We start from the raw sequence: 13,155 nt of genomic DNA, 5'->3' as shown, positions 1-13,155 counted from the left end.
TCTTAAACATCTAAATCCGATCATGTCACTGGCCAGCTTAAAATATCTCTATCACTTCCCTTAGAATAAAATCCAAAGTCAACTAGGTTTTCAAGATCAACGTCTGTCTCCTTTAACTTCTTCTTGTATTCCTTCTTTCCCTACTCACTATGCTCTAGCCACTTGGGCCTTTTTGCTGTAACATACCAAATTTTTCCCACCCCAGGGCCTTTGCACTAGCCGTTTCCTCTATCTATAATGCTCTTTTCCTGATTATTCAAATGCAGGGTCCTTTCGGCACTCAAGTCACATTTTCAGAGGTCTCTTGATGACCCTATCTGCAGTAATTCTATCTGCCCCCTAGTCATATATTCATCTATATTTCCTTCTCAGAACTTTTGTGATTTGGTTAATTGTCTGCATTCTCCACTCCCTTAAAATGTAACTCTTGGAGGACAGGAATCAAGTCTGTCCTCTCATTACTCGATCCTCAGCATCTAGAATACTAACATCTGTTAAATAATTGAATGAACCAGAGCTCAAGCTTACAAACAGATTTTAGTTGTAGCATGCAACCAGAAGGGGAAAATACAATCTTTCATATGAGGACCCTTTTCTTAAGTCTTCATTTTCATCTCAAATTTTGTCTTTATTCTGAGAGATTCAATGACCATTTTGATGACTCATTCCAACAACTTAGCCTTGAAATTTCTGGACATCCTCCCCCATGTCAAAAATGTTCACTTTTGGTGTACTTCAACTACCTACTTCTACTTTTGTAACCTTACATTTCAATAGTCCACCTGTGATCATAATCCTCTTGCCTTCTAGTTTTCTTAATTTCATTCCATTCAGAGGCTCAGAGCATAGGAAGCCTCACAGGTATCTGAGCCAGGATTCAGGGATCCAGGATACCAAATCAGTGGGCAGAACACTGGCCCATGTCAGGAGTCAGGGATGCAAAGCATAAGTGCTCAGGGTGTCCAAGAGTGGGCTGAACCAACAATTTTAGCTTAACTGGACACAGATTATAAGGGCTGGGAAGATGCACACCATCAAAAACAAGAGATTATCTTCAGGCATAGACAGGGACTGGAAGACTCAGATAGGGGCCAGAAATAATTCTAAGTGACTTTTTTGCTCCTGCAAACCATTGACAGACTCCTGAAATGGGGAGCCGAGAGGGGACTGGGATAGAGTTGGGGTTCTTGGAAATCCAGAGCTCTCTCACTTATCAACTGGGACAATTTGGCTTCTGACGTCACCACTGTGTCAAATCTGTCTCTTGCCAATGACGTTTTCCAATCCAATTCCCACTGGCAGTGTCCAGTCTTCATCTTCCTGCACCTCTTGGCTACATTTGACAGTGTTGATCACCCTGTTCTTCTCAAAATGCTCCGTTCTGTAGGCTTCCATGATACCACATTGCCTAATCCTCTTCTGGTCCCTTTGCTTCATATCTGCCTCTGTCATGGGATCCTGACTCTCTTTCACCTCCATCTGGTGTTCCTATAGGTCTGTCTTGTACCTTCTTAGTGTTTTATTTTACATATTCCTTGCAGTTCTCTCTTTCATTCTCATGGCTTCATCTAGCACTCAAATACTTCCAGACTCACATCCCTTGCATAGTTTTTTCATGCCTGAGCTTCAGAAGTGTGTGTTCAATAGCCTTTTGGATATCCCTCCCTGGACCTCTCCTAGGCATTTCAAGTTGAACACGTCCTTAACTAAATTCTTAGTGTTTCTCTCCTAATCGCCTTCCATTCCACTATTTTTTATTTCAGTGGGCAGTTCTACCATCTAATCAGTCACATCCAAGCAAAAAACCTGGAAGTCAAACTTGACTGGGTCTTCTCCTGTACCACCCACATCTATCATTTAATTAATTCATTCAGCAAACTGCAAGCAAGTCCTGTTACTTACCAGGTATTGTTCTAATTATGAACTAAATAGTGATACGGGAAACAGATACAATTCCTGTCTTCATGAAGCACATACACTACCGGCTGACTTTATCTCCAAAGTGTTTCTTCTGTCCCTCCTCTTATATTACTAGCAGTAGTTGGCATGTAACAGATGCTCAATTAATCTTTATTGAATGAATGAATACATGAGAATGCAACTATCTGAACATCTGCTGTCTATATAGCACAGATTATGGCATGACATACCAATGTCGTTAAAAATATTTCAAAGCATACTTTGTGAATCAATAGAAACTAAAACATCTGGCCAATTTAGCTAGCAAATCCCCAGTGAAGCATTAGTATGTTTTATCTGTGTTATGCAAACACCCAGATGGTCTGGGCTTTCTGTGGTATTGACTGGGTGTTTTGGCAGAGCACAGGCTCAGCCAGACCAGTTTTGATCTCTTCCAGGCACACATTATGTCTCTGAATTGCACATATGGATCACTGACTTCCAGAGCTAAGCATAAGTGCAATTCTGATGCTTGTGACCATTTTAATTGACTCAATAATTTCCAAAATGTTATTAGTGCCACTTGGTTATTTATGAATATCAGCATACATTCATTGGCTCTTAAGAATGAAGACATAAAAAAAATTGAGATTATTTATGTTGAAGATGGCAAAGAAAGGCAAAACTCAGGCATCATAAGAAATATATGGTATGGTTAAACACCAAGAATAATAATCTTTGACGAATAATGACATCTTTTATAAAAGCTATTTGATGACATCAGTAAATATCTTTAGGAAATCAGCAGATAAATATTTCCAGTATTCCTATATAATTCTACCAGATCAATCAATCATGACTTAAAACCGAGCACCTCAACCTCTCTTCTGGGTTCTCAATTCCTAGTAGCAAGGATAGGTACACACTGAGATGAGAACAATTAGGAATTATCCCCATTTCCACAATCAGCTTAAACGGACAGAGTTTTTCAAAAGGAAAGACCAAAAAGAAAAAGAAAAACAAAAAACCAAGAGAGAAAACTTTATGCAGAATTATTGAAGTGTTCAGGGTGAGGCGTGCATCTTTTTAAAATAAGCAGCCTTCAGGCTCAAGCTAACAATAGGCAGAGGAAACAAAGGGTACTTTCAGCTGGGCATGCACCAACTCCAGGAAGTATTTAAGACTGTAATATTCTATAATAGCAAATTGTACCATGCATATCAATTCAGGGATGGAAAGAGGTAGGCGCTGAAATCAGTGCTGACTTGTGTAGGCATAGTAATTTGGGGGGAAAGTAAACACTCACAAAAGAATATTAAAGGCTCTTGCAAGGTATGCGGGCTGGGTTCAAGGGTTCAACCTGCATCTTTGACCAGTGAATGGGGTCCATGCATTGATCCTTAGCTCCTTCACACAGAGCTGGAAGGAAGCCAAGGTTAACCTGGCCTCAGAGCGCCCCATCAATCTTTCAAATGCAGAATAAAGAGGCAAGACTCTCAGCATTTTAACCTTTTCCATTTTAAATGTCTTTAAGCAGACAGATTTTTCTTAATGACAAGTTAATGAGAAATGTTCAGGTCTGTGGATTAGACAGTGAACACATATATGTCTTCATAAAGCTCCAGACACTATCAATTTGGTCTATTTATTTCATAGTACTGTCAGCTTTTCCTTGGCTCGGGAGAATGTCAGAAGCTGTTTACAAGCCTTATATAGTGGCTTTTCTTGGGTTAGTTTCTTTAAAAAAGCACAATGAAGTCACACAACTTACATGAGTTCAACTATATGTGCCTGGCCTAAGGGAAGGGAAGGGAAAACCTGTTAAGAGCAGGTGATTTTGCCCATGCCCTGAACAAGCATTCTGGAGAGGGGAGCATCTCTGAATCCACTTTGGTTCTCCCTTGATCAACTTCAGTTCTCTGGTGCCTCTCAGTGTCAGAGCAGCTCACTGGGTTTAGTGTGATTCTGGTATTTGAAGATATACTTTTAAAAATAATTTGATGATTGATAACTTACACCTGATGTACTGACTTTGTTGCTTTATCCCTCATGGAAGATGCAAATCCACACTACATAAGAATAGCATTATGTGGGTGGCTTTGAAATTGCTTACTACTCTCGAATGCCCTCATCCTTACCTCGCTTGCATCTTTTATATTTCCAAATCAACAATGCCCTCCTGATTTTAAATTTCAGAGGGCACCTCGGTACTCCTAGCCAGCCAACTACGTAAAAAAATTACATTCGCGTGGACTTGCCCTTCCCCCTTTGTTGTTAGTTTAATAAGATGAGGTTTATCCTTTCCAACATGAGTAATTAATTTTGGTAAAATTATAATTCAGCTTCACATGACATTTATTTTTAGCTAGGTCAAAAAAAAAAAAAAAAAGGAGAGGGTGGTGGGAACCCTCTGGTATTTCTGGCATTTCCTGAAATGGCATACGTAGGTTAATTCTGTCCTGAGGTGATACATTTGATCAATTACGATTAAGGCACTCAGCAGAGAAAGGGTTAAAGATGAATTGGTCTTCTCTGAGGCAACTGGGTTGGAGGTGCACATGCATTCACAAGAAGCAAGCCGGGACTTACGTTCTGTTTCCCCACTATGTTATCAAAGGGCAGTTCGGGGCTCCAGGATCCTTCTGTGAATGTCGCCCCACTGTTTCTGCTGTCTGAGGAGCTCACAGACTCCTTGACGATGTCTTCAGGCAAAGACAGCAGACTCTCCTCAGGCTGCTTAATTAAATAGGTCTCTATATTATGCTTCCTCAAGAATTCGTTCCTCTCTTTACCATGACCCTCTTCCACATTATAGTCACCGTTGAGGCAGTCCAGCGTGGCTTTGGAAATGTGAATCCTCCTGTGTGGACAAAGCATAGGTTGTTATACACCTGACGTGGCTTGCAAAGGCCATCTCTGTTTTCGGTCCTGTGCAAACCCAACATCAGGGCTGTGCATGGGTGCTGTGAGGACGTGTCCTCAAGGACAGTATCTGTTCCCCTGAAAAACTAGAAAGAATAAAAGAAAACAAAAGTATAAGCATAAATCAATGAGCAGGTATCTATCACCAACTTCACCCCAAGGGTCGCTGTAGACTCTGATAAATCGCAGCCCCATCGAGCCACATTTAAGCACTTCCTTTGGTTTTTCTTCTGTCAGCCTGATCCCAGCAACTTTTAAGAATCAGTGATTTTTTCAGTCATGTTGATTATTTTGGAAAAACAAGTTCCATAAATGTTTCTGAACTCAACGGCAATTCTTGTCCTATCACCATGCAAATGTAGTGCTTACTGTTTTGGAACTTTTCCTACCTTTTCAATTTTCACATATTTGTGCCTTATTTCTTCAACTTGTCTATAATCTTCTTAAGAACAAAGGCAGGTCTTATAAGTCCACAGGGCTACACGGAGGGTCCTTTAGGAAAACCACTGTAAGATGCAATTTCCCTTGTAATGTGTATATGGAAAGCAGAAGGGAACGCAGCTGTGGATACGTGCAGGCTGGCAGCTGGCTAGGCTCACTCACAAGGTAAGAGACTCATATCAGCCATCATAGTTCAAGATTCACATTTCTTTTTTAGCAAAACAACAGATGACGTCAAGAGCCTTAAAGATCAGATGTGAATTGTGGCAATGTCACATGGTAAATCCTTCTGGGCAAGAGTTTTTCTGTTCTCATAACTACCTAACTCAGACTACTTATTGGGGTGCACTGTGGTCTGGGTAGACTAGCTTGGTGGTTACAAGCATGGATGCTTTGGCCAGGCTCCCTGGATTGAAACCCTAGCTCTGCCACTTGCTAGCTGAGAGATCTCGTGCAAGTTATTTAAGCTTTCTATGAGTCTGTTATCTCACGCATAACAATGGGAAAAATAATAGTACCCATTTTTTAGGGTCTTCATGAGTATTGTAAGAGTTGATTCATGTAAAGCAGTTAAAACGGTGCGTGGTACACTGCACACGCTACAAGAACAAACCCTTAAATTATTAGGATTATTTTTTTAAATGCCATTATCTTATTTCTGTTGTTTATTCCATGCCTCCTCAAGGCTTATAGGGTACACTTTAAATTCTGAACAAGGTCTCTAAGACCTCCACTTTCTGGGCCCTGCGACTTCAAGGCTCATTTTCTGATGCTCTCTCCAGCTAATCAAGTAATTGGCATGTCGTCAGATTCAAGGTGCTACTTCACACCTACTAAACTCAGAACAAGCCATTCTTCCTGCTTAGAATGCTCACGCTGTGTTTTCCACACAATTTCCTACTCCCTGATTCAGCACAAATTCATTTCCCTAGGCTGACTTTAGTGCTCTTTTAAATGAATGAATGAATGAATAAGGTAGATACTTAAGACTTTGCTTGGCTTTTGGATTCTAGAAACAATATATCCAAGGAAACAATTTTTTTCAAGTGATGTTTCCAAATGCATTTTCTTCAGTGCTGCCTCGATTTCTCCTGTTACCCCCCTTACCCATCCTGCTAAGTTCTTTCTTACAGAGAGAATAATCCACTGCAAAGGACATGTAAAGAAACAGAAACTACAAACAATGCATTTCTGTTCATTTAAGGCACATTCTGCATGTTTTCCAAATAAGTATCCTTGTATATAGACATTGATTTCAAACGTGAGGTAAGGTACAGGCATACCTCGTTTTATTGTGCTTCCCTTTTTTGTACTGCACAGATACTTCATTTTTTCCAAATTGAAGGTTTGTGGCAACCTGAGTTGAGCGAGTCTGTGTTTCCAAGAGCGTTTGTTCACTTCATGTCCCTGTGTCACATTTTGGGAATTCTCAAAATATTTCAGACTTTTTTATTATATTTGCTATGATGATCTGTGATCAGTGATTTCTGATGTTACTGTTGCAAAAAGATTACAACTAGCTGAAGGCTCAGATGATGGTTAGCATTTTTTAGCAATAAAGTATTTTTTAATTGAGGTATGTATATTGATTTCTTTAGACATAATGTTATTGCACACGTAATAGACCATGGTATAATGTTAACATAACTTATATACACTGGGAAACCAAAAATTCGTGTGACTCGCTTTATTGCAATATTTGCTTTATTGTGGTGGTCTGGAACAATTTGCAATATCTCCAAGGTACGCCTGTATTAAAAATAAAAGCATGTGAAAGATGTTTTGAGCTCTCTTGAGAAAAGTGCTAATTACAAGATATTCTCATGATAAATTTTGTCAATACATAGGAACTCAGTAGTGTTGACCTAGGAGAATAGAAAAGATGTTTGACCTTCCATGAAATGAATAAATGTCCCAGTCTTTCTCAGATCACGCTCAGAGCTGGATGCTTGAAAGCTGTCTTTTTCTCCCAGGCAAAATGAAACTCCTGGTTGTGTTTCGTAAAGTCTAATGGCTGATTTTCTTTTAAAATAATCAAGTGAAATACCACCCCATTTGGTATTTTCTCTAGATCCTACATTTTATTATTCTGCTGTCAACACTTGGGGGACTAATATGTGCATATCCTAAATCAATATTATGTTTTCCATATTGAAAGACATCCTGATCCTTCTGCTGAAGTTCTAATCAATATTTAAATGCTTTGATAGAAACTGGATTTTAGGTGTTCATTTTCATCCTTGCAACTACCTTGAGCTTTGGAGTAATACATTTGCAGCTGAGTGTCTGGGGATTACATTTCCCTCTAAGGAAATGAGTCAGTTCTCAGACAATATTCTCATATATTGAATGTCAGGTAAATCTGAAACTTTCTGATAATTTTAAATGCCAGGATATGCCAATAATAGTCATGATAGTAAATAAGATCTAACAGTTGGGCAACACTTATTTTGTGTAAATGTTACTTTGTAGCCAAATGTATTCTATGTGCTTTGTTCCATGGATCATCTCATATAATTTCCATTCTTCCAACAACTATAGGCGATAAGGCGTTTTTTTCCCCCTCACTTTGCTGACAGTGAAACTGGCTCAGAGGCAGTGAGTAAGTAACAAGACCAAAGTCCCATCAGTGGTAGATGGCAGTGCTGGATTGAGACAAAAACATACACTTTCAGAGTCTTTCCAAGACCCTACAGCTACATCATAGGGTCATTACTACAACCACAGCTATTTCCTGAGCAAAGGACTTTATATACATTGTTTCATTTAACTAAAGGTTGAGAACAGTGGTCCTCAAAATGAGGTACCAAGGCCAGCAGCGTCAGCATCACCTGGGAACTTGTTAGGGAGGCATATTCTCGGTTCCCATCCCAGACACAGCGATCAGAAACCCTGAGGGTAGGGCGTAGCTATTGATGGTTTAACAAACTACGTATGGGTTCTGCATGACTGCGGGTTACAGACTATCAATCATTATGCCATGGCGTTGGACGCCTCCCTCCCTTCTTCCTAGGTTCTATACAGCACGCTAGGCACTGGGGACACAGAGGGACTGGAGACTCATAATAAAAGGACAATCTTGAACAAACTGGACTGATAAATTAACAACGGAAGACAGTGATGCGTAGTGAGGTACTTAATAGCTGCGTTTATGTGAGAGATTTAATCTCTTTGAGCCTCAGTCTCCCCATTAAAACAAGGAAGCCGTGATTTACTACGTGGGGTGTTGTGAGATCAAATGATATGATGTATTCATGGTATTTAGCACTACTCAAGATGTTTTTAGAATTGGGGGCTATCTCGCTCATTGAAAGGAAAAGTAATCTGAGTTTTTTTCCTATAAATAGTGATTGATAGGAAGGGGAAATAACAGACATTAAAAAAACAGAAAAATAAAAAGCCAAACAATTTCAAATCATGGAAAGTTCAAAGATATGTCTGAGTTTTCAAAGGAAGGGTAAGGTCATATAGCAGGTCTGTAAGTCTTAACCCTGGCTGCCCATGAGAATTGCTTTAAGAACTTAAAATAGATTCTGTACAGATTTTGCTTTACATGAACTGGTCTGGGGTCTGGAAAACCAGGATTTTTTTTTTTTTTTTTTTTTAGGAACACCAGGATTTTTAAAATGCTCCTCTTCTGGTTCCAATGTAAAATCAAATCTGAAAACCAACGCTTTGCAGGGCTAGGTCCTGAACACCTGAGTGTCATCTCACCGTCCTCATTGCCTATGACAAATGTCACTAAAGTCTTGAGGCCAATATTTGCATGATGTTTTAATGTTCTGTCACCTCCAAAATAATTGCTTCTTGGACATATACTTCTGAATTCTGCACATGGGAAACCCACTGTCACAAAGTGAGCAAATGATAAGTGTTAAGCAAGAAGAGGGTTTTGCTTTGGCTTACCCAGGGATTCCTCCAGATTCAAGTTTGTTTGCAATATCCACATCCCAAGACCAGACATCAAACTGCCACTTTCGTAGACCCAACACGCCACATAGCACTGAGCCCGAGTGGATTCCAATCCGCATGTCAACATCATGCTTCGTCCTTGACCGCACATACCTGTTGACATAGGTGAATGCAGAGACACATGTAAAAGGCCAGTGTAGGCACCCTTGGCCTGGGTGGCAGCCTGGGTCTTGCCTACTCCATAAGTTCAACTCCTGTCCATTCATATGCCACCTCTTCCATGAAGCCTACTTGGATTTCCTGATAACAGAAAGATACCCTTCCTCCTCCAAACTCTACTAGTCTTTTGTCTGAACGTTTAAGGGCCCTTATCACCCTTCTCCCCAAACCTGCTCATCCTATATAACTTCCGTCTCAGGGAATGGCATCAATCTCTCTCTCTACCCACTACTGTACAAACCTGGGATAGATTATAGGTTCTGCACTTCATTGCACACTCCATTTCCAACCTAAATATTTTAATTTTTATTCCATTTTCTTCTCTCCATTCCTCATACCAACACTCTAGTTCAGGCCACCATCAGGCTTCAGTCTGGGCTCCCTGCCTCAGCCTGACCACCCTCCAGCTCATGTTCTATCATGTTCTACATGGCTATCACAAACACAAAAGTGACCTTGTCACTCCATCACTGCCTTGTCTGAAACTCTTTCCTGACCTCCTGACTCCTTAGAGCAGTGGTCTCTGGAGTAGTATGCTCACATCCCACGGCTGAGCTGGGTCAACGGCTGGGAAGCAGGAAGACAGTGATACAACTTCCATCCATAGCTTTTGTGTTTTATCTTTACCAAAATTTGACATATGGGTTGACTTTAGCCACCTTACAGGGTCTGTGTCAGACTGACCTCTGACTGTAAGCATGGGGGAGGAGGCAGCTTGAGAAAACAGGAAGATTTCTACCATCAGGAGTTTCCTCTGGGCACACACATTCCTTCTTCATTTTCAAAATATTTCAAACAGGGGCTTCCCTGGTGGCGCAGTGGTTGAGAGTCCGCCTGCCGACGCAGGGGACACGGGTTCGTGTCCCGGTCCGGGAAGATCCCACATGCCGCCGAGCGGCTGGGCCCGTGAGCCATGGCCGCTGAGCCTGCGTGTCCGGAGCCTGTGCTCCACAACGGGAGAGGCCACAACAGTGAGAGGCCCGCACAACGCAAAAAAAAAAAAAAGAGTCAAACAATTTTAGTTTTAAGGTGTGCCCAGCATCACTATAGTAGAGGGTGTAATATGGACTCCAGTGCCAGACTACCTGAGTTTATATCTCGCTCTGCCACTTACTAGCTGCATGACCTTAGGCACGTTACTTAACTTCTATCTATAAAATGGGAGCGATAATAGCGTTGTCAGGGTTAAGTGAATAAAGATATGTAGAGAGTTGAGAATAGTCTCTGGCACATACTAAGGACTACTTGGTTGCTTATCACATATGAAGGAACTGCAGGAAAGTTAACCTATTTTCTTGTGGCCACATAGCTGGTAAGCATGATTCTAAGACTAAACTGGAGCTGCTGTTTTTCAAACCTCATACTCCTTGCAACATAGACACTGTATGTGGTGTGTGATTCTGGGCAAATAGCTTCATCTTATCCAGAGTTTCAATGGTTGTAGAATAAAGCTCTAGCTGATTGTTTCGCTCACAGAGCCTTTGTGAGCCCCAAAGGAGATAATGGCTGTTAAAGAGCTTTGCCAACTAATTGTGAGGGTCTATTAAACAGCACACCATGCTAAGGCCATTAGGCAATTAACACTGTACAGGGAACGCACTGGAACATCTTAATGAAAAGACATTTAGATTTTTTATTTTCTTCCACAAAACAAAAATCATAAGAAGACACACTTTTTCATTGCACTGTTCTTCTTTTTGTTGTGTCTGGGATTTGACTTAATAAAAGGGAAGAATGAAATTACGGAGAAGTAATGAATAATTTACAGACAGCGATCCTCTTTGGAAAGGCTACCCAGCGGTTGCACAGAACTACAAACACATTCCATGTGTTTCAAGATCTGTTCTTGAGGGGGGAGGGGGCCTTTGAGCATTCTTGAAGCTAAAATGGAGGAAATTCTGCTCTGAGTTACGGGTCCCTTTTCAATTTTTCCAAAGTAGAGCCCCACCGTTGCTTTGCTGTGCCTCGTCAGTCGCAAGTAAAGAAAAAAAAAATGCCTGTAGATCACTCGTCTTATAAACATCCGCACCCGCTCTTTTTCTCCACAAACTCCGAGCTTCTGGAGGGCAGGGGTACCATCTTTCATTTCCACGTGCCCACACTTAGCACAGCACTTAGCATGCAGTGCTCAGAAGTATTTGTTGAATTCATGGACAAAGCTCAAAACCCTTCTTGCTCTACAGCCCCTTGTTGTCCCAAGATGCTTCTAAGAGTCCCAGGGGAACCACGGAGGTGTGTTTGGCCCCGCCAGTTGGGGAGTGGGGAGACCCTCTACATCTTCCCCTTTCAATTAAAGCAGCTTTGCTCTCATCTGTTTTCACGGAGGGCTTCTAGCTAAGATTTATTTTCAATAAAGACTCCACTTAATAGTTATTATTATTTTTTGTAGCTCTAGATCAAGCTGGGTACCAATAATGCAAGAGTTTACCAGCATAAGAGCGATGATGTCATTTCCTTTAACTGAACTATTAAAGACGAGTGTTTGGTATATGATAAAAGATGAAGAACATCGGAAATGTTCTTTCAGTTGAAATGCTTCAAATGGTTCATTTTTTAGCCAATTAACCAATCCATCGATGGTGCTGGAGAAATGACAGCCATCATTGATCTGTAGATTAGACTTTCTCCACCGTTAAATAAATGGATGAATAGAGAGACAAACTTCAGCAGAGTGGCGGATTGGTACTGTGGGTGAAGTACATCCAACTCCTCAGCTTTGGGAGCAGTTCTAATGCTGCATCTACCCCTTGTTGGCTGTGGAAACTGGAGCAAAGGAAGTAAATTCCCCTCTGTAAAATGGGAATGATATGGGCTTCTCAAAGCAAGTGACTCTCAACACCACCAAGGGGCATGGAGTCTGCATTAAAGCAGGCCTGGATGTGAAGTTAGGTATCTCAACTTACTACCTGTGGGACTCACGCTAGTTGCATTAGTCTCTGAGTCCCAGTTTTCTTAGGTGCAATGGGAAAGAGAACTAGATTTGTGCAGAGTCGTTAGGATAGTTTATAAAATCATGTATATAAAGCACTTAACCTGGTGCAGTTTGAACACTCAAAAATAGTGGCTACTACTAATTTTTGTTAGTAATTAACAAAATTAACAATTTGTAATTATACAACTATATACAGGTTGAATCAGACCAAAAAAAAATTATGAATTGATCACACTACCCTTTCCTGCTAAAATTGTGCCTGCATTTGCTCTATTTACATCTAAATAGCTTCAACCAACCCATTTCATATACAAACTGGGCAGTTCCTAGACATATATTGGTTCAAAAAGGATGAACTAATTTACAGTGTAGTAAGAACTGAGTGATTGGTCCTCAGCTCCCTAGATGACAGTGCCCTTGGACATTCTGGGAAAAATGGAAAAACAGGGGAGTTAGTTATGGGGGTCAACTACGGTCACTGTGCAGGGTGTTCTGTGCAAGTGTCAAGTCTTATCTTTACAGTAACCCTGGGTACCATTACCAGTACCATTTTACAAATTAGGAAACTGAGTTCCAAGAAGTTCCTTTCTTTAGGTCACACATATAGAGGTGGAAGAGTTGGAATTTCACCCCAGGTGTGTGCGCCTAAATGTAGTGGTCCATTTCCTCTACCCTGAATGGTTTATGTTGAAAAAGGAGCCATGCTTAGGGGTACATGAACCACTGGGGTTTGATCTGGCTCTGCCCAATAGATGGATGACACAGTCTCTGCCAGCTAATTCCAAAAGTCAGCAGACTATAGCAAGCTCCCTTCTGTAGATTCCAGAGTT

The 13,155-nt window shown here is 40.9% G+C and overlaps 1 protein-coding gene across 1 annotated transcript in view; it reads right to left on the bottom strand.

Moving 5' to 3' along the window:
- Window positions 1–13,155, bottom strand: part of ADCY8 (adenylate cyclase 8) — a 217,235-nt gene that overhangs the window by 104,876 nt on the left and 99,204 nt on the right. The window contains exons 6-7 of the mRNA XM_022554032.2: window positions 9,169–9,327; window positions 4,489–4,759 (exon numbers count right to left, since the gene is read on the bottom strand). Coding sequence (XP_022409740.2) covers window positions 4,489–4,759; window positions 9,169–9,327 — 430 coding nt within the window. The remainder of the gene's footprint in view (window positions 1–4,488; window positions 4,760–9,168; window positions 9,328–13,155) is intronic.

This window comes from Delphinapterus leucas, chromosome 17 (assembly GCF_059928025.1).
Source record: "Delphinapterus leucas isolate spDelLeu-1000000601 "Yukka" chromosome 17, BTC_Dleu_Yukka2, whole genome shotgun sequence".
Taxonomy (NCBI): Eukaryota; Metazoa; Chordata; class Mammalia; order Artiodactyla; family Monodontidae; genus Delphinapterus; species Delphinapterus leucas.
The sequence above is the reverse complement of the archived record's forward strand: the minus strand, read 5'-3'. Positions and strand labels throughout refer to the sequence as shown.